Source organism: Haliaeetus albicilla, chromosome 4 (assembly GCF_947461875.1).
Source record: "Haliaeetus albicilla chromosome 4, bHalAlb1.1, whole genome shotgun sequence".
Lineage (NCBI taxonomy): Eukaryota > Metazoa > Chordata > Aves > Accipitriformes > Accipitridae > Haliaeetus > Haliaeetus albicilla.
Genome location: NC_091486.1, coordinates 20,163,910 through 20,185,498, shown reverse-complemented (window position 1 = coordinate 20,185,498; position 21,589 = coordinate 20,163,910). Strand labels below are relative to the sequence as shown.

Genomic DNA, 21,589 nt, shown 5'->3' with positions numbered 1-21,589 from the left:
AAGTTAATCTTGTGCTATCCATGGTCAAGTCCAAATTAATTCTGTTTTAAGTCAAAGAGATGACTGCCCTCCACTTCTTGACAAACAGAGGCTCCAGATTCCGTATGAGTTAACAGTGGTGTACTAAGGACATTACAGTGACCGACAAAGCAGGCAACACTAACCTGGTGCCTATATTCACTAACAGGAATAACTACAAAGTGAATTAAAATGGGTCTAATACACAAGGTCTGTGTGCTGAGGCTACTGGTTTGTGGGTTTGAGGGGGTTTTTTATTTTTGGTTGTTTTGTTTTATTTTGGTTTGTTTTTAAACTGAGTAATTTGTGACACTTTATTCAAACCCACACCATTACTTGCAGCTGCTCCAAATGGTTGCAATCATGCATTTAATAAAGTTCCCAGAGTTGGGTGGGGTTCTTTTCCCCTCATTTTTTGCACACAAACAAAAATGCAACTTCGATGCTCCTATTAATTCTTACCTCATTATCACAAATGCAAACCCTACCAAAATACAGGGGTATACATTTGTTTGATCTGTAGTATCTAGCACCCATGCACAAACAGCAAGGAATCTAGTCTCACTTTCAAATTTAATGTCAAATTTTTAATGAAAATACTGGTAAACTGTAAAATTGATTCAGATTGGAGACAGACTTGGTATGCAGCCATTGGCATATTTTCAACAGCTGTCCAGACACAGAATTAATTTTTAAGTAGCTTCTTACTTGGAATAGAAAGAGCGTGCAGAAGTTCCATTAACATGATTACTCTGAACCTAAGATTTCCTTCATTTTTATTAGGAATGATATGTATTTATATCACACAGCAGTCCTGGTATCACTTATATACTACATCTACTTACTCTATAAATCTTTTTTTTTTTTCTAGACTTGAAAAAGAGTATACTAGAAGTTAAACAGCAAATAGCTTAATGGTTAAAAAAAAAAACCACCAAACAAGATCCACAGAATAGATCACATACGAAAATCAAGACAATACCGAGTTTTATTGATACTAAAGGAGCATGTCCCAGAGCTTGTAATTGCATGAAGGCATCATTATAGCAAGCTTACTCTTTCTCACTGTACCTCTACATATGAGTAGTAGATAGAATTGCATTATAAATGAAGAAACATTTTTCGTCATCTAACTATTTGGGGGTCTTTTAATGCCCACTTATGAAGTTAATTATTAATGAATGCAGAATATGGCTATTCTCTTTGGAATGGAAATTAGATGGACCAAATTAAAGCCTCCCACAGGAGGCATTTGCCCTTTCTATGCATTATTTACATTTTCTATACTGAAACTTTATGATATTGTAAAGTCGGAAATACAAAGAAAGTTTTGAAAACTTAGTCTAGATAAATACGTCACTACTATATGCTGTAACAAATCCTGTTTGTGTAACAGGTTTTTGTATAATGCAGTTAATATAAGTTATTATTTTGCTTTCAGAAAAGATCTCCTGGAAAATTGTTTACTGTACAAATAAAAGCACTTGTATACTGCACATATATTCAGTATTTTATATCACCATGAAAACTTCTTTGCAAGAAATCTAAATATGCACAAATAAATGTAATGCACTTATTTCAATCATAAGCAACAGAATGTGAACATTTCATTTGTGACTGATTTGAGTTTAGTTACTATAATGCAAACACCACTAACAGATCCAAAAAGGTTGAAGATGTATCTGTATCAAAAACATTGAGCAAAAAAAATTTTATTTAGTATACTCATAACACCATGGGAATAAACATAAAAGCACAGGATTACACAGCAGATCACTCACGGGCTTAAAGCACACAGAGTAGAGACACAAAAAGAGACGTTTTCAGAAAATCCTATGCACACAGCAATCTCCATGTATCACACTGACCTCCATCCCTCTGGTAGAACTGGAAGTTATATCCATGTCTACTCCCTCTGACTTTGCCGACCAAGGAATTAAAAAATCTAACGTAACTTCCAGTTACAAAATCTGTGTAATAAAGCTGAGAATTGCTATCCATTGAGGCCCAAATATTCACAAAATATTTTTATCAAAAGTGCTGTCTAAATCTCTGTCTTCAAGCCGGATAATTCCTTTGCTTGAATCATTTTCTTTTAGAGAATTTAGAGTGAATCGTGGAATGGGTTTACCATGCAAGACCTATTCAGCAAGTGATTTTACTGATCCAGATGAATAGTCATTGAAAGCTTTTGAGACAAGCTGAGCTCTTAAAAAGAAAATAAAAATAAAAAAAAAAAACAAAACAAACAAAATACAAACCAACAGACAAAAAAAAAAACACCACACCAAAAAAACCCAGAACACCACACCCACAGATCTTGGGAAAAGCCTTTGGTGGGATAAAAAAAAAAAAAAAATACAACAGTTGAAGGTCATTCCAGCTGTATTCAAATAGTATTATCTGACCTTGCCTCACAAAAAACCCACTGTATCGCAACAAGCTGGAGCAGTAAGAAAATTTTACCTAGAATATTTGGGGTTTTTAATGCAATCGACTGATCTAGTTTCTCCAAACCAGCAGAATTTTTCAGAGTATGCCACCTGAGCCAGTATGTCACTACTAATGAAAAAACCACATATAGCATTCAGGATGTCTCATGTTTTATTTGTGTAAGCAAGCTACCCATTTATAAGACACAGCCTATTATGTATGACCATAAGCTTTTCCTTTTCACTAAGCTCTTGAACTCAACACAGAAATTTACTTGTCTGGAATTATACACGTACAGATAAAAAGAGCCACGCTTCTAAATATAGTAAAATGCAAAAAATATTTATTGCTGTGAATCATGCACTTAAAAATCTAAGTATTCATTCAAAGCACATTGTCTTGTCAAGCAGAAAGGATAAAAACTATACAATAGCTTCCATTTACAGCAGTTATTCCAAACATGAACTTCTGACAGGTTAGTGGTCCTCTCTTCCTCCAGCAGTTCAGCACCTAGAATACCATGGTGCACTGCAACAACTAGAAGCAGCAGCAATAGGCAAGTCAGTGTTTGGAGATTTTGGAAGCATGACAAGTACAATTACACTAACCATCAGTGAGATTCAAAAGGAATGGCCTACTTCCATCCTGACAGATGGAGGGAACCACAAGTTTGGGTATTAGAATTAACTTATCTACTAGATGAAAAGCATTCACAAAATTGTATGAAGAGACAGTCAAGGCTGCTTTTGGATTTTTAGCAACAAAACTGATTCCTTAATCTCATTTCACAGTATTAGTTAGAGCATGTCCAAAAATTATTCAGTCAGCTGAACAGTTCACATCTTGCTACCTACAGTCTACCAATAACTTCCCAGAGCAATAAAGTAGTTACAGCACTAACAAGCAGGACTATTCACAATAATAATCTGCAGTAGAATAGAAGAGCAGTGAATATCAGCTAATGAATTATGCTTTCAATATTAAGATGCAAATTGAATTATATGTTAATACTAAGATAAATTATTTTTACAGATATTTTGATGATTTCATTACAGTTGCATGCATTAAGTTAAAAACATTAAGTTAAACACACCATCAGGAATGATGACCATACCTTTATCTTAATTTTCCTTTCCAGAAACTGTGAAAGTTTAATGGAAGCGCTGATTTCTAATGCTTATACTGCTAGTGGTCAGCTTAACATGAATGAAGCTACTCTGTAAAATTACAAAGTGCAAGACATGCAAATCAAATAAAGCAGTTACACAAATAATGCATCTCCATAATCAGTATTTACACCCCATTATAAACACTCAAACAAAATGAGTATTAAAAGTTATCAGTTTAAGAGAATTTAAAATTAAATTTTCTCATAGTCACCAACAGCTTCAAAGTGATGCCAAGATTTCACTGAATTCCTAATATGTACAAGCATATCTCCTACATGAATAACTCTTCAAGTTTCTAATCTGAATGCTGAAAGGTCATTTTAAAAAAAGAATTAGAAGTTTGTAACTTGTATTATTTTTAATAATTAGTTTCAGCAATGACAGTGACCATGAATTCATTTTTTTAATCCAATTTAAAAGAGAAACAAAAAACATTCAAGTAGCCTGACACTAAAAATACCTCCCCCTTTTTTTTTTTTCAGTCTGTCTACTACCAAACCAACTGATACATTAACTTACTACCTTGTAGTAGCCTCCTTAACGTCATCGTTTAATTTTGAATGGTGACAGAATTAGATCAGGCATTAAAGCCCAGTCTTCTCAACTTTGCACCTCAGAAGGCAAGGCAGTGGTGGTAACCTCTCCTTAACATTGAGCTATACCTGCCTGGCTACCATAGCAAAACACTCAGTATCTTACAATAATAGGTTCTGCTGATTCCAGACTGCATTAGGTATCTCTGCAGTTTTTCGGCATCTGCTTCTCCATCCTGTAGAGCAAATGCACACATTTGTCCCCATTAACAATTCACATTTAACTTGCAAAAAATATCAGTAATTATTAATGCATTAGATTACCTGTACAATACCTAAAATGTTCTTATATTGTTAAATAGTCACCATAAGAGAAGAGCACCTGATCTAAACTGAAAGCAGTAAGCAGAATTCTCTGCTTAAAGCATATCAATGGCTGTGAGCAGGTAAACAGGTAATTAAACATCCACTAAATGTATTCAAAAACACTATGAAAGTTACAGTATTTTCTAATGTAGAATTTACATGTGAAGATAATCAGCAAGTTGATTAAAATTATGACACCTTTGTTTTCAATACCTGGAAACAAATTGTTATAGCATTTCCACTTTGAAATAATTAATAGATGTTTTTACCAATCAAATCTCCTCTTGTTATTCACCTAGTGCAGGGATGTGAAGTAGAAATAGAAGCACTGTGGCCCAGAGCCTATGCAATTTAAAATATAAAGAGAAAAAAAGAAGCCACTCTAATCTAAAAAAGAAGGTCGCTCACCTGTAACTGGAGATCTTCCAATACATTGCTTTTGCAGACCTATGTTCTTAAGAAGGTTCATGTCAGCACCACACAGCCAGAACCATCTCGTAACCTGTGGGGCTGCGCACATGACCTCTGTGAATCCTTGCTACCTTCCATTGGTCTTTTTCCCCCATATTGAACTACTGAATTCCCTGACTATGACTCCTTTTAACACGTGACATTGCAGTGGTCATATTATCATCTGTAAGTCATATGAATGTTAATGCAGACTCTTGGAATACAACAACTCCTATCACTATCTATTAACAACATTATAAAAACATCTAGAGTATGTAATGCTTTTTTTTTAAAAACACCATGTAACTTTTCAAAGCAGCACATCCCATACATATCTACAAAAAGTAGGTTGAGTCTCACAACATTTATGAGCCTGCCCTCCACTCTAAAAATTGTGTGATCTCAGAGAACATAAATGTCAGATTTAGAACCTCATGCCAGAAGAAATACCTTGCAAAACACGCATCAACCATTCTGGAGACTTCAGTTCCTTGGGACGCTAACCTGGGAGGTTATATATCTGCATTATACTTTCCTAGCCAAGTTCCATATGGAGTACAGAACAAAGTTAAACAAAATCCTAGTCTCTAAAGTTTCACAACTGGCTTTTAAGATTGTGTTATCTGCATACAGAATTACAGCACTAACATGTATAATAAGGTACAGCGAACCTAAAGAAGAAACACTATTTCAAGATGGCAGTGAGAATCTGAATGTGAACTGCCAACATATTTTGATTAATTTTATGTTATTAAACAGTAAAATGTCTATCAAGTCTGTAGTACTGTAAACTCTACTGTCAACTATAATTACAATTATTGTTGAAAACTGTACATTTTACCTGAAGAGGAATGATTATCACTGGGAACATTATGCTAAAATATTTCTACTGAAGAAAAAAAAAGCATTAAAAAAAAACTTTACTAGGGTTGTTATTCACAGCTGATTATACAGTTATACTGTTTATATTATCTTATCTGTCCAGCAACAGCACTGAAGCAAGTTAACACGGGGTCAGCAGCAGCAGAGTAAGTACCAGCATATGCAGAACATCCAGAGCATGCACCGTGAGGCATATCTGGTACTGCTCCTGGCATTGGCTGTCCCATTGTCACTGGCATTCAAGGCATCTACAACTACAAAACTTTGGGAGGGGAAAAAAAAAATTTGAAAAAAGTCAGTATCTTCACCTTGATAGCCTGAAATACCTCAATTTTACAATGAAAACGTACCTTATGCATGATTAAGAAATACCTGTTTCAACATTTCAAAAAATAAATCAATTTCAGACTCAGTCCTACAACTGGATTTACTGTTAAATGACCTCCATTTAAAGGAGTTTTGACAACACTTGGTGACAAAACAGAATAGTACAACTCCAGAAACAGTTCCACATGCCTTTGACCACATTACCAAAGAAGCTTTCCAAGAAAAAAACATAAGTTACTATTATACTGCTAGGTTTTGGTTTGCTTTGGCAGCGTGGGGGTGGAGGTGGTTTTGTTTTTCAACAGATACCTTAAGGGCATTAGTGATACTGTTTGCAGGACACTGTAGACATTATTTAGATACTCTACTTTTTTTAAAAAAAATGCAGTTCTGAACATTAAGTTCTAATCATCTAATTTTCCCTGCATTTGCTATTGGCTCAGTCTCTCCTTTTCAGTGTTAAACTGTTTATTCAGTCACTTATCTATGCCAGGATTTCAAAGTACATTCTTTTTATGCAGATACGACAACAGGTGGCCGGGGTTCCCTTCTTCAGGCTGAGCAGCTTACCTATTTTACTGCGCTGATATGTTGCCCTTACTTACAACAGCAAAGTAAAGCTTAATTTACCTATATTTAAACCCAGGATGTTTTATGTAAGCATTTAAGTGACTAAGAAAAATAAAATACAGTCACACAGTTGAAGTTTATCAAATAAAATAACGCAAGGCTTGTCAAGCCACACCATCACCTGTGAGGAACTTTGGAGTAACAGCAACTAACAAGAATGTGACAGAACACAAAACGCACGGCCTTGTAAAAATAAACACAACACTGAACTAGTTAGATCAGCAAGTCTTTGGGAAAACAGGAAGAGGCATGGTTTTTGTCCCAAGTTGCCTGTGTTACTCCTTAGCACAGCTGCAAATGGCTCCTGCAGATCACGTATAAAAAAGTATCTTTGTTATATTGCAGAAACAGTCTCAGATTTGTAGTCCTGAAAGAAGCAAAGCCCAATAAGCCATCACTGCCACTAGTATCATCTGTGCCAGTTTGTAACAAGAATAATTTTCAGCTATAGCACTACAAGGTAATTTCAAAGGAACAGAAGAGATTTTAGGATCCCCAAATACACAGTTATCGATATTTAATTTTAACTAACAACAAAGGAGAAGCACACAAAGGTCCGGTTTGCTTAAGCAATATGGAAGCTACTGAACACTGGTGTCACCAGGCTAAACAAGAAGCCTCTGTAGTGACTCTATTTATACTGAGTAGCTAGACAATTTAGAAAAATATTTTCATGTCTTACGCAGCAACCAAAAGTACTCGAGCAGGCTTCCTTTTGCTCAAGGACATGTAACGCAAAGAGCATCCAATTCTTAGACATTTCTCCTTCTGCTGTAGCTGTTGTAAGCGCTTCCACATTTCCTAACAACTACTGCTACCGTTCCCGGCTGTGCCATCAGCCCGTCCTGGAACGTTATTTTTACAAAAGGCGGCGTAGTTTCCACGACGGCTGCAGCCCCACCGCCGGGCACAACAAACGCCAAATGCGACCCCAGTTTCTTTCCGTAAGGGCAATGACCGCCCCAAAGCTGTACTCCAGGACCCGGGCAGTCGGCGGGCAGTGACCCCGCTCCCCCCGGGGCCCCCTACTCCGCCCGTGCCGGGATTATTCGTTACACGGCACGTGCCCCAGCACAGACGGCACGGGCCGGCCGGCCGCCTCCCCTCAGGCACCCCCGCCTCGACCGCACCGGCGGGTGAGGAGCTCGGTTCCGCAGCCAGCGCCGGGAGGAAGCCCTTGCCGCCTCCACCGCAGCCCAGGCGGCCCGCGGGCGCGGCGCGGCAGAGAAGGGCGGCCGGAGCGCTCCCCGCTCCCCGCCACCCGCCCCCGAGCGGGCGCCAAGGGCGGGCGGGCCGGCCGGCCCCGGCCCTCGGCCCCCGCCCCTCACCAGAACCGCACGGCGGCGGCCGTGGCCGCCCCGCCGAGCCCGAAGGCGGGCGGCTGCGGGGGGACGCGCAGGAGGCCTCTGCTATTGGCCAGCCGAAGCCCCGCCCACCGGCCGGGCCCGCCAGCCCACAGCGGCCGTTGAGGGCGGGAGGGGGAGAGGGCGCGTGCGCAGTGCCGGCGGGGCGTTTCCGGTGCGCTGCCTGAGGCGCGTCCGTTGCTTCCGGCCGCTGGAGGGGCGGGCGGCGTCCTTCTGGCAGCAGGAGCCCCTAAATGTAGCTCCGGGAGGCGTTGGAGCGCCTTTGCGTCTGAGCCCCCTCCCCAGCTCCCCGCGGGGACTTTGACCGTGCGGGGAGGGGGGGCGGTACGCCTGTGGCGGAGCTGGGAGCTGGCACCGCGCAGGTTCTCTGCCTAGCTCCCCCCCGGGGGGGGGAAGGCCCTGTGCCCCTCTCCTGCCCCGGGTTATCAGCCCAGTGACTGACTTCAGCCACACCTGGAAGGGACAAAGGCCTCGAAAATCACTGCGTTTATGAGGACCATAAGCATCCAGCTAGACGAGAGCAAGAGTTGCGATATTTGTATCATCAATGGACAGAGTAGGAGCACAACCATCATCGGTGCAACCTAGCAGTAGCTGGAATAACCAAGTAGCATTGATTTTTTTTTTCCCCTCTGGAAGTCACAAGTGTCCTTTTAATGTCTGCAAACTCTTAGAACCTGTAAAGGATCATTGTGGTATAAATAGACTGGGCCTGATTTACAGCTGCTACATATACAACTTGGGAAACCAAGCAAACGCAGAAACAACATATTTACACACACTGCACTGGAGTAACTCCCGCAGGGTCCTGAGGCCTTACAAGAAAGACTGATGTGTCATCCAAATAAGGTGCTGAAAACAGAAGAAAAAGTAGTGTGGGGGGGGAAGCAGTGAGACTGTCTTCAGAAATCCTTCAAAGGAAGCTTGCATAAAGCAGTAATAAAAAAGTAATGACGAAATAAGAGTGAAACCTGAGAAGCAGAGAGGACAACAGTGAAATGAAAGTAAAACCAATTAAGTTCTACAAAAGAAGCCTCCAACTGAAGGAAGCTCCACTGAGAGCAGAATGAGGTAGCGCATCTCAGCATGACAAGCAGCTGAGGGCACAATTTGAATTACAGGAAATTTTATGCTAGGAAAGGACTTCTGGAGATATCTGGCTTCCTTTTAAAAGCAAGGCCTTAAATCAAGAGCCCTGTCAAACCAAGTCTTGAATATTTCTGTTGAGGAAACTCCCACTACTTCTCTGGGAAATACATTCCAGTGTGTGGGTTTTTTTACAATGGAAAATTTTTTTCTTGCACCTGGGCAGAACTTCCCCTGAAGAAACGTGTTCCAATTGCCCCTTGTCCTGTGCACCCCTGTGAAGGGAGATCCAACTTTGAGGAGCTGGAAAACTATGGTTGGATCTCCCATGAGCCTTCTTTTCTCTGGGCTGAATAAACCCAGTTCCTTGAAATACATGCCAAGCTCTCCAATCCTGTAAGCATGGTGTTGGCCCTCCGCTGGACCCTCTCCAATTTTATTGTCTCTCCCTTGACCTGTCCAGGACCAAAACTGAACACAGTAATTCAGGTGCTCTCTATTTATCATTTTGCTACAAAACATTTAATTGAGTCAAGGATCTTTTGCCTTACCCCAGAATCACACTGAGGTTCCCTAAAAGCCCACAATGGAAACCAAGCCTGCTTCTGAAGCTTGGTGACATCTACCATATGGGTGAAACCACATCTCAGGGAGAGACTGTTCCAACATCCCAGACTATCCAACAGAGTCCTCTAGGAAGTTTATCGCATGCGTCACAGCCTCCTGCTCTGTATGCAAGGTGCAATTCTTCACACTAAAAAGAAAAAGCACAAAAACAATCTCTTAGAACATACCCAAAGTAAACCATTACAATATACAGGTCAGCTTTACTTCCCAGGTGGCCTTTTGTGGGTCCGTGTTCTGCAAAAAAGGCTTATTCTGCTATTGACTGCGGACCACTCCCATCACCTGGGGTCACCACCGCCGAAGTGCCTCGCATCTCTCGCTGCAGGCCTGGAAAGCCACCAGCACAGAAAACCCTGACACACTAGTGACCGGCCCGAGAAACTCACGAGCTGGAAGGTGAAGGATACACTTCAGTTTGTGGGGTTTTTTTTAAACTCATGGTTCCTGTTAAAGGTTCCCTTTCAAATATTCAGGAGTAACACCGAGTCGTGTGCCCTTCCCGCCGGGTGCCGGGCGCGGCCCCCCCCCGCCCCGCTGCTGCTGCCGCCGCCGCCGCGTCGCGGCAGGCCCGTGCCGGCACACACCGAACTCGCAAACGAAACCGAAACCGGCGCCGGGGCCGGGATAAAGCGGGGCGGGGCCGGCCGGGCGGCAGCCTCAGGAGGCGCTGAGCGGGACGGGGGACGCGGGACGCGGGACGAGCTCCTCGCTGACGCCGAGCCGGACCCCCGCCTCCGGCGACCCCGGCCGCCCCTGCAGGCACACCCACACCTCCCCCAGCCCTCCCCGTGCCCCCCGCCGTCCTCCAGCGGGCAGCAGAGGCGTCCCGGAGCGGCGGGCGCCGGCAGCGCGGCGATGGCAGCGGAGACCCGAGACGAGCGCTTCCTCTACATGATCTCCTGCTTCAGGCCGCGGCTGAAGCAGGTCATCCGCGTGCAGCCGGTGCTGGACCGGCTTCCCTCGCTGAGCGCGGAGGAGAGGGAGAAGGTGCGGGCGGCCGCCCTGCAGCGGGGCGAGGTGGAGGGGGCGGAGGAGCTGCTGCGGGCCGTGGAGCGGGGGCCCCGCGGGTGCGGCTGGTTCCACGAGTTCCTGCAGGCGCTGGAGCACGGCGGCTGCAGCCTGGCCGCCTGCTACGTGAACCCCAGCCTCAGCCAGCTGCCCTCGCCGGCCGAGGAGGCCGACCACGACCTCTGCGTGCACTTGGTGCAGCTGCTCCACAGCACGCTGGTGGATAAAATGCAGACCATGCAGGTGGCCGAGAAGTGCTTGCAGATGGGCATCTTCCAGGACGAGGACCTGGATCGGGTAAGTGGCCCATCTGCCAGGCCAGGCGCCAGGCAGCGCCACAGACACTGGCCACCCCCGAGAGCTGTGGGGTACGTGGGAAGCCGTAACTAGAAATGGCCTCGTAAGTGCAAAAATGAAAGGGGACTACCCAAGCTTGGGGGAGAAGAGAAATGATGCTCCAAGTAAGCTGACGAAGACTGTTGGCAATGGGCCAGCAGGTGGGATGTCAGCTGAGAACCAGGGAAAGAAAAACGCCATGAACGGAGGGTTAGACTAAGCCAGCGTCTAAGTGGAAAGAGTATGGCTGTCTTTACTGTTACTTACCATTTTGCCACAGACTTTAGGCTCAGAAGATCACTAAGTGTCTTCTGGCCCCTGAACCATACCCCGAAGTAGTGATGGCCTGTAAAGTCCTAGAGAATACTTGAGTTAAAATAAAGCAAGACCTTCCCTCCCCTTTTGTGCCATAGGTTCAATAAGGAGTATCATACTAGACGGTGAAGCAGAGCAGAAATACCAGTTTGACAAGAAAGAGAGAGTGTTAACCTTTGAAAACATTTGCCAGTGTTTACTCCATTTGGCTAAGAATGACTTGCCTGGACTAGTGTGCAACTTACTTAGAACCCCCAAAAATGGATACCCTGAAACAGTGTTAGAAGAAGAAAGTAAAATAATACTTGCCATAGCAATAAGGGAAAGACTGGCAAACTGAGGGTAGAACTACATCATATTTGCACCCTGAGCTTTTCCATCCACTTTCTAGGTAGTTTAATGTTCCATCTCAGTTAAATGACAATCTTATATGTAATTTCGTTTGGTGACTGTCAGGTAGCAGTAAGGGCCAGCTGTACCCTAGTGGATGGGGAGCTGAGCTTGGTTAACACAGCAGGCAGAGGCAGGGGCCTTTTAGGAGGTTATGGCTCCATTTCCTGATAATGGGTTCACATGTTCCCCTGGGTCATCTTTTTGCTGCTGGTATTTCCCTTAAGCCCTTCATTACCCATCACAATCCCGCTAGTTTCAACTCCAACGGCACTTAGGCTCTCTTAATGTGCTTCTATATTCCTTTTTGTTTGCCTCTTCCTACCCTCACTTCCCATGCACTTCCTTTTAGTGTTCAATCTCAGTCAGGAGTTCCTGCTGCTATGCCTGCCCATTTTCTTGCATATTGGGATGGGTGATTGCTGAGCCTCGAGAAAATTGCCCTTGAGGACTGAACACCTGTCTCGGGCTGCTTTGCTTTTGGGATGGTCATCTTGTTCCTCATGTGATCACACGTCAAGTTCTGCTAATGAAAGCCTGGGGATACTTTTCCATAGCTTCTTTGAAGGCAATAGCCACTTTCCAGAGGCTTAGCTATTGTATCTTTAAGTGGGAATTGAGATGATGAAGCCAGAGTTTAGGAAGGGAAATGTTCCGTGTTACAGATTAAGTCTGAGCTCTGGTAAGCTGTATGACATCACTTCTCCTTAATCAAGGTTGGCTACTCCCTAAACCAGTATGAACACCAATTATTATTCCACAATAATAATAATTATTATTAGATAGTGATTATTATTATAACCATTGTCCAGTACTACCAGTCTCTTCAGTTAAATTTCAGGTTTTGTAAGTTTTATATATCCTTCCTGAAACCATATGGGATAAACATGAGGTTGGACAAAATTCCAAGAGTGAGTCTCTTTTGATGAGTGGCAGGCCCACTTTATATCTGTAAGTATGTTTTAATGATGACAGGGAAATGCTCTTCTACCTACACTATTCTTACTAACTTCCCTGAACCATTTTCAAAGTCTGTCTCAGGATTGGGTTTGTTTTCTATTTTCACCAGATCCACACTGTTACTGACAATCGTGGGAACAGAGATGGTGCAAGGGAGCTACTGAGCAGAATAGTGCATAAGAAAGATTGGTTCTCTCCTTTTTTGATTGCTCTGCGTGAAACCCAGCATGGAGGCCTTGCAGATGATTTAAGCGGAAATACAGGAGGTAATCATCTTATTTCACTAGTACTAATGTGTGGGGTTTTAATATATCTTTTTTTTTGTACCGTTACTTAAGAAACAATGCAGGGTTCTCACCGTATTGATTTTGCTGTGACACTGAGACTAATGCTTTCACTTATCTGGGAATTTCAAAATCAAGTTAGTTAACAGCTTATTCAATAGATTCTTAAACACTAACAATCCTTATTAAGCAATATCAGAATTACAATAATATGTATGTAGTTGTAATTAAACTGAATCCTTACCATTTATAACCCATTGGTTTTCAATGTGATGTTTTTATAATAATTCATAAAAAAATATTCTGAAGATTAATTTGAACAAACAAACCAAACATTTCCTGGATTTCTCCTTCAACACAAGAGCTAGTGTTTCCTTTATAGAATGGTTTACAAATATATGCAGCATTTTAAAGTACATTGCAGTTGAGGATAAGACAGTCATAAGTCTCAAGACATTGTATAAAATTTACTATAAGTAGCAGAATAAACTAGTAAAGAGATTATTTACAGAAATGAAGTGAAAAGAACTATAGGTTTTCAGCTACTACTTTTTATTCCTATACAATGATTATGATATTGTAAAATTATCCCAGTGCTCCCCTGGATTCTAAAATATGGAAAAGGAAGCAGCCCCCAAATACTCTATCCCTCATTTTTTACTGGGCTCCACATATGTTTTATAAGATTTTTAAGACTAAATTTTTTTAACAGATTTCCCATTTAGCAGCTTCAGCCTTCTCGCTTCAGGAGCTCACCAGAACTATATCTCTGTACTTTTAGTTGCTGCATATGGGACAATGCATTAAGATTGGGATAAAAGGCGCATGAAGGTGTCTCTTCCAGTTGAGGACGGGAATCAACCTGTCTTCTGCCAGACACGGATAAGCAGCTGCCATATTTGAGTGTGCAGTTCAAAAGTCTTTGAGTGTTCCAGTCTGCAGGACAAGGGCAACCAAGTTAGAGCCTCAGAAGATAGTTCTGAGTGAAGTTCAGATGCTGGGAATAGCTGAGGTCAGCTACTGTGATCCTAATTTTCATTTTGTGTTGCAGCTTTGTCAGGCTTAAATTCTTGTCTTCGTTACTTTACTGTCAGTAAGGTAAACAAAGTAATAAATATTTAGCAAATATGCAAATAATTAATTTTTTTTCATATTTTTATTTTCAGTTCTTTTCAAACTTTGCATTTCTGAATTTTCAGTATAGTGCAGACCATATAGGGTAAAACTTAAGTTTAATTCAGTTGTTTAATGCAATACTGAATGAATGCATTTATTCCACAGTTTCTCAGTAATCTTGAGCAATGCAGGCCCTAAAGGAAACTGTATGGATTAATATGTAAAGCGTAAATTGTGTTGCTCTTACCAGAGGATAAGAAATTTTCCATGTACGCAGTCCTGTACGTGTGTAGATATGTAAAGTGTACGATTGTTGTAGCATCCACTGATAAAAGGTCATAGACAAGAAACACTAAGAACAGGTTCATTGGGTACCTGGGAAGGAGAAGAGTGGTGCTTCATTTTATTACTCCAGGTTGATCCTCAGTGATTTGTTACAGTAAAATACATTGTTATTAGCAGACACCTACACACAGACATTGAGAACTTTATAAAAAATAAATCTTGAAGTAAATTAAATCTATTAATTTCTTTAAATTTAATTTCTAATTGCGGAGTAATTTAGTTCCAAATCTGGAAAACCCTGGAATGTGGTCTTACACAGTTTTTTGTGAAAAACGTTTATAAGTTATTGAACAGCATTTTTTGCCTTTGGAGCATGCCTAGTTCTGCATGAGTCTAATAAAAATAAAAGAACAGAGAAGTCAAAGGGAAATGATTTCCTTATTTGAAATAAGACAAAGAAGTGGAAGGAAAGAAAACATTCTGTGAATGCTCTCTCAGGTTTTCTATTTTATGGGCAAGTTTTCTAGTCCTGCTGTAAGGTACATCCATTTATGAGCTTACAGGACCAATGGAATTGAGAAGGTAGGAAACATGGTTTAGTCCACAAATTCAATATTCAGATCTTTATAGTGACTGCAAATATTTGAGATTTATGACCAACAACTTTCTTAATATTTATAAAAACATCAAAATTCCAAGCTATAATGTTTAAGTCAAGACCAAGACCATTTGTTATGCCATTATGAGCATGATGAATACAGGTTAGTTCTATGTTTTCTGTGCTCCACGCTAAAAGGAATGAAATGTTTTATAGTGCCTTGGAATTTCTACTTATTTTCTAGGAACAGAGAATAGACAAGATGGGATGAAGAACAGTACAAATGAAGAAACAGAAGTTATAAGCCAACCAGGATATGCCGTAGTAGAGGATTTGAAACAGCAAGAAAACGTGAATGAAAGTTTCAGCAGTGAGAACAGTGTATTGGAAGCATGTATTGGAACGAATTCTGTAGTTTCAGGTATGTCCACTAACTGGTATTTTGTGCTGGTACCGGTTAACTTTAGTAACTGCAAGTAACTGAGGGAACGTTCTTGGTGCATTAGCTCCCAACTTGCTCAGAAATTCAGGAACATATGGTACTGTTGAGGTGAAGGGAATGCATGGAAAAAGTAATTCTTAATTTTTCGGAAGCAGTAAATTCTATTTCTTCCTATGAATTAAGAGCAATAGCAATTCTAAGGGTCAGATCTACAAATTTGTTCAGTTCAAAGAGTTGCTCTAGGACAAGAATATGTCATCATACTTGAACTAATTAATCTGAAAGGTGAGAGCTGGTTCAGAAACCAATTTGCTAGCACAGTGCAGAATGGTTTAGGAGGTAAATGGCCAAAAAACCTGTAGCACACTGTGCAGCCTTCATGTAGACATGTTCTGTATCCTGGGTGTAATGATGGTGCTTTATCTACCATGGGCTGCTTGATTTTCTTATAATTAAGAAACATTAATGATCTTCCTTTCCTCTTAAATAGCACTTTAACAACTTTGTATTATTATTTTTTTAATTTACTGTGTGAAGAAATGAGTCATTTTCAAACATATTAATATTTTTAATTATCAATATTAAGTTATTAAATGAATACTTTATTTCAGACCTGTTCATGGTAGGTTTATACTATCCAATGAAAACATTAGGTTTACAATTGACAACTCCTCCCAGTGTTGACAAAGTTTAAATCAAGAGGAATGTTTCTGTACCACTATAACTGCAGCTGTATTAAGTACTTCTTTCTACAAGGTTGGTAATTCTATATTGAAAAACATTTTTGGTTTTGGCAAGTCCTTTAGCGATGTCCAACAAGTAAATTTTCTGTTTATTTTAAGAATTTATATTTACAGAGCATCCAACAACCTTTGTCACATCACATGCTCAGAAGTACATTTTTTAGTACAAATGTTTAGAAATTGTTGTGGCCTGTTCATATGGATCCACTTTTAAAAACATGCCTTGGGACCTGATTATGAACAACAGCAATTACCAGCAACAATTCCCAGACATAGCTGGGAACCAATGATTTAAACATATGCTGTATGATTAAGGAACCATTCATATGTGTTACAAGTTCAGATGGAGCTCAAACAATAGTTACAACTGAGATAAATCATGCCTGAAATTATTTTAGTGGGCTTACTCAGCCAAAGGAGTAAGACTGCTAAGGCTGCTCTTTTTTTATCAAATATGAATAAATTTAAAAAAAAAAAATTGGCTCTGAAAACTGCAGCCTTTCAGTGTGCAACAGTAGTAGCCTATTTCTCATTTAGCATGATATTAACAGCATATCACAATGTTTTGTAGCAAGTAGTGAATTATTAACTACAGCAAAAATATCAACTTGGTTTTCCTGGATTAGAACGTAATTTGGCAGTATACAGAAGAGGTGCCAGATATTTAATGATGATTCAGAATGGATCAGACTGAGTTATCCTCACTCTTAGGGTCCTTTCAAGGCAAGGCTGAGACTCTTAATTGTAGCCTTGAAGGTACAACCGAGGGTGGGTTTTCACTGCTGTTAGCCTGATCTTCTACTTGACTCTTGTCAAGTTGAGGGTTACAGGTAACTAGATCTATTCGCTATTAACTGGCCTGCCGTAAGCTAATTCTGGCCTGAAAACTGTGGTCTTCTCAGCACTGAACAGTACTGAAATTAATAGATGGGGTATTAGCAGTTTGTGCAGTTGGGTGGATCTGTTCAGTGAAATGGTGCTAAGGGTGTACCTACTACATGAATTCTGGCAGTTTGGTTCAGATCGACTTCAGTCTGGTGTGAACTGTGTGCCTGCAAGTTGCCGGAACACATCTCATTTGGTTTCAGCTGACAGGAGTTCTTCTGATTCAAGCCAGCTCTGTGATATGAACCAAAGTATTATAAGTGGGAACAATTGACAGATTCACTGTAAACATGCACTTCTGAGTAGAGCTAAACCAGCAGTGTAGATGCAACATAGCAAGGGCTGCCAGCAGACAGTGCTGCATGAAGATGGCTGTAGAAGAACTGACTCACATTCAGCCGTCTTGAAGTGCAGTAAGCTTTGATCTCTATGCACTTGTACACACAGACTTATCCAAACTCAAGTCTTTTTCCATTTCCATCATTTCTCATGATCTCATAAGACTGTTATTTTTAGATGAGGCAGCTGAAAATACAACTGGAGCCCAGACTCTACTTCCAAGTAGGCTGGGAACCCACTTAATTTGCAATTTGATGCTGTCAAGTATTGTCAGTTTTGCAGTACACTCCTACCGTTCCTTCATATATTGAGGACAAATTTCAAGGAGAAAAAAGCTTTTTCAAGTCACTTGAAATTACTGCAATTTGCATTGTATCTAAAGCCTCCCTCCTTTGACCCTTTTTTGGAGTAGCTGAAACAGAGGGAGTCAGAAGGTATGAGGGCAGTAGGGTCATAAAGACAAAGTAGAAATAGATCATTTAGCCTAAGAGAAAACTGAAGAGAAATTGTGCATGCAAAAACACAGATGAGAAACTGCACACACAAAAAACAACACAAAAGCCATAAGTTTGCAAGGTCAGAAGTGAACACTTGGATTAAGGCTACAGTTACCTGTATAAACAACAATTTAAATAAATAGCAGCTCTGTTTTTCAAGGCCGGTTTCATAAAAAAAAACAACTTGACTGGAACAAATAATTACACTGTAATTAACTGGAGATTTCAATAATATCTCACAAAATGGCCCTTAATGCTTTAGGTTAGAAAAACTGCCCATTAATTTGAAAGTAGGACCAATTTCAATAGCCTGTTTATATTTTGGTCTTTCATATATATTTTCCGATGTTTGAAACTTACTCTATGACATAATGTAGCACAGGACAGGAAAGAAAGACTTTTTAAACTAATGTTTCATAGATCCATTTTTTTTTAATTGCATTCCATTGTCTTTATACTTACTAGTCAGTGCAAAGTGACTGAAAATCTTTCTGTGGAATATGCTGCATTACAATGTGCAAGTAGCACTGTGGTAAGGAAAGACTAGTGAAAGTGGTAAAAACAGCTATTAGAATATCAACTCTTTTATCTTCATTGTTTTGGAAAGGCTTACTGTTTTTATTTTTAAATAATTCAAGAAAGTTGCCATGGTTGTAAAAGGAGAACATTATTCACCTTTGTCATGGTTTAATCCTCACCAGCAACTAAGCACCATGCAGCCGCTCACTCACTTCCCCCCCCACCCAGTGGGATGGGAGAGAGAATTGGGAAGAAAAAAAAAAAAGGTAAAAGTTGTGGGTTGAGATAAGAACAGTTTAATAGAACAGAAAGGAAGAAACTAATAATGGTAATAGTGGCAATAATAAAATAACAATAATAATAACAAAAGGATTGGAATATACAAAACAAGTGATACACAAGGCGATTGCTCACCATTCCCTGACCAATGCCCAGTTAGTTCCCGAGCAGCGATATCCCCCCAGCCCCACTCCTCCCAGTTTATATACTAGACATTACATCACATGGTATGGAATATCCCCTTGGCCAGTTTGGGTCAGCTGCCCTGGCTGTGTCCCTTGCCAACTTCTTGTGCCCCTCCAACCTTCTTGCTGGCTGGGCATGAGAAGCTGAAAAATCCTTAACTTATTATAAACACTACTTAACACACTGATGTTTTCAGTGGTTGCTATCAACATTCTTCTCATACTAAATCCAAAACATAACACTATACCAGCTACTAGAAGGAAAATTAACTCTGTCCCAGCTGAAACCAGGACAACCTTTTGTTTGGAAGACAAGTATTTTGCATTTCACTTCACCACTGACGTTTTCTGTTGAGAGATTCATTTGTAATACATACTGCACATTGTAATTCAGATAGTTATGTACAGAACACTTTGCAAATGCATATTCTCTGCTGCATATACATCTTTCAGTAGGCTATTTTAGATGGGAGACCACATGGAATAGATACATAGAATTTTAATTTTGTTCTCTCTTTCCTATCAGCATGGATTCCTAGAAAGTGAAAACAAGAGATAGCAGTGTCATCTTCATAGCTGGAATTTCCACTAATGCTACTTAATAGTTTGTCACAGGTCTTTGAACACAGATTATAACTGGTGAGGTTTTCTTCTTTTTTCAGGGCATTGTTGTCTTTTAATATGATATTAAAGGCATGCTATTATATAATGATAGGGAAATTTTATATAAATTAGGCTTCTGCTGTGAATATATTTTTTAAGTAAGTGCCCTTCTGTTGATTGCATTGATTTCTAGGAGACTAGGCTTTTAATTTAGGCACTTAAAGTCTTTAGTGCCCTTGCCCATCTTAACACTTCCTACAGATGGTGTTGATTCATAGCTGGATCAGAATTTGAGGTCTGCATGGTAGAAATTATGAAGACTGTAGGACAGCAAGACAGATGTTTGCATCACTTTCCATGGTTATGTTAGAAAAACTAAAAGTAAAGACTTAAACAAATATCTGACTCCTAGTGGTAGCTAAAGTAGCTTCATTTCAATTGTCTGTATTATACTCGTTCTGTGAAATAGCAGAATAGTTCTGTCATTCATTCATCTTTCAAGGAGAGCAAAACTTGCATAAAGGGAAGTCAAAGCTTCATATTTTTACTGAATGCAGAGTAGATTTAATTTCCACCCCACTTACCAAGATTTTGTAGTGTATATTTCAGGAGTACCATTCTAAGACACTAACTTCCATTCAGTTCTAAACTCTCATTCACAGCATCTATTTTGCTTCATGAATTATTTGTTGGGGACAATATGGATATGGACCATAATGGGATATTCACTGGAAAAAACTATGAAAAACTTGATAGGACAAGTTCAGTAGCTAATTAAGGAAAACTTAGGTCAACACTATTATTCTGACTGATTTCTTATGCACACCATGAGCTTAGTTGCAGAGTGCCGCAGGTAAGCTGACAGTGCAGGGTGAGGCTGTTTGCAGCAGATTTTTCCAGAAAAACTGTGTATCTGTTTAGATATTAAAAGGACTGAGTTTTGCAAAATCTAGCTATATAAATTACACTTGTGACTGTAAAAACAGTCAGTGTAATACATTGATTGCCCAGCAGAGGGAGAGCTTAACATGAGAATATCTACAGTAAACTTGCCAGATTTCTGTGGCAGGGTCCAAGTCTTCTATTGGGTGTAACAGGATTGTCGGTCTCTGCTTTTACTTGCAAACAGTTTGGAAAATTTAATAATTCCTCTCTGCTTTTATTTACCTGGGAACTATGGTTTACTCTTTTCGTGTTACATGAAGAAGCCCTTTTGAGAAAAAAAAAAAAAAATCACAGTTCAGGTTTTGATTTTCTTCTACTACAGATATAACTCACATGGCTTACAGGGAGTAAAAGAGAATGTCTTCAGTTTGCCAACAGCGCTGTGTATCCAGTAGACCAACGTGTTTTTCTTTCTTTGTTTTTTCGGCTCTTCACCCCTCTGAAAAGATACAGTAAAATAGGACTAGAGGGGATCATGCAGGCAGTTATGTCTGGACCCTTACTTTCAAGCAAACAGAGCATACATGCCTGACAACAATAAATCATGACCCATATTGCTTATCTCTGCTATGTTTTGGACTTTCATCTTCCACTCCATATTTTCTCCCTTAAGAAAATGAATTATATTGCTCACAGTTTTTTTCTTTACCTAAGAAGTTTAATAAAGGAAATTGTACCTCAGCCACCCCTGCCAGACATTTGTCTAGCCTATTTTAACAACTTAGGGAGAGAGAAAACAATATGCTTTTGCTATTTATATTCGTATAGCAAATATACTATACTACATTTGTTTGTGTTTTTCATTTAGAGTCAGATGTCTCCATAGGAGATAGAAGTGTCAGTAACATGAATGAAAACCTAGGACAGAGCTGCACAACCAGTGATTCAGGTGTGTTTCCCTTCTGTTATTTAGTAATTGCAAAATAAGCTCTGGAGGGTCAGCACTCTGTGAATGGTCTAGAACAAAAATCAGTG

The 21,589-nt window shown here is 40.3% G+C and overlaps 1 protein-coding gene and 1 long non-coding RNA gene across 8 annotated transcripts in view; one reads left to right on the top strand and one right to left on the bottom strand.

The window, feature by feature from the left end:
* Positions 1-2,604: 2,604 nt before the first annotated feature.
* LOC138685087 (uncharacterized) lies at positions 2,605-8,069 on the bottom strand. Of its 6 annotated transcripts, none has more exons than XR_011324310.1 (4): positions 6,006-8,069; positions 5,420-5,473; positions 4,928-5,029; positions 2,605-4,389 (listed from the first exon to the last, which is right to left on the bottom strand). It is a non-coding gene; the product is annotated as an uncharacterized lncRNA (long non-coding RNA). The 6 variants fall into 6 exon arrangements; XR_011324308.1 differs by having other exon boundaries at positions 4,928-5,473; positions 6,006-6,113; positions 7,491-8,069; XR_011324307.1 differs by having other exon boundaries at positions 4,928-5,473.
* A 2,485-nt stretch (positions 8,070-10,554) lies between these two features.
* Positions 10,555-21,589, top strand: part of IFIH1 (interferon induced with helicase C domain 1) — a 29,364-nt gene continuing 18,329 nt past the window's right edge. The window contains exons 1-4 of one of the 2 annotated variants that reach the window (XM_009924178.2): positions 10,555-11,190; positions 13,004-13,160; positions 15,422-15,598; positions 21,423-21,503. In XM_009924178.2, coding sequence (XP_009922480.2) covers positions 10,741-11,190; positions 13,004-13,160; positions 15,422-15,598; positions 21,423-21,503 — 865 coding nt within the window. In that variant the 5' untranslated portion in view covers positions 10,555-10,740. The remainder of the gene's footprint in view (positions 11,191-13,003; positions 13,161-15,421; positions 15,599-21,422; positions 21,504-21,589) is intronic. The other variant, XM_009924179.2, reaches the window with a different exon arrangement.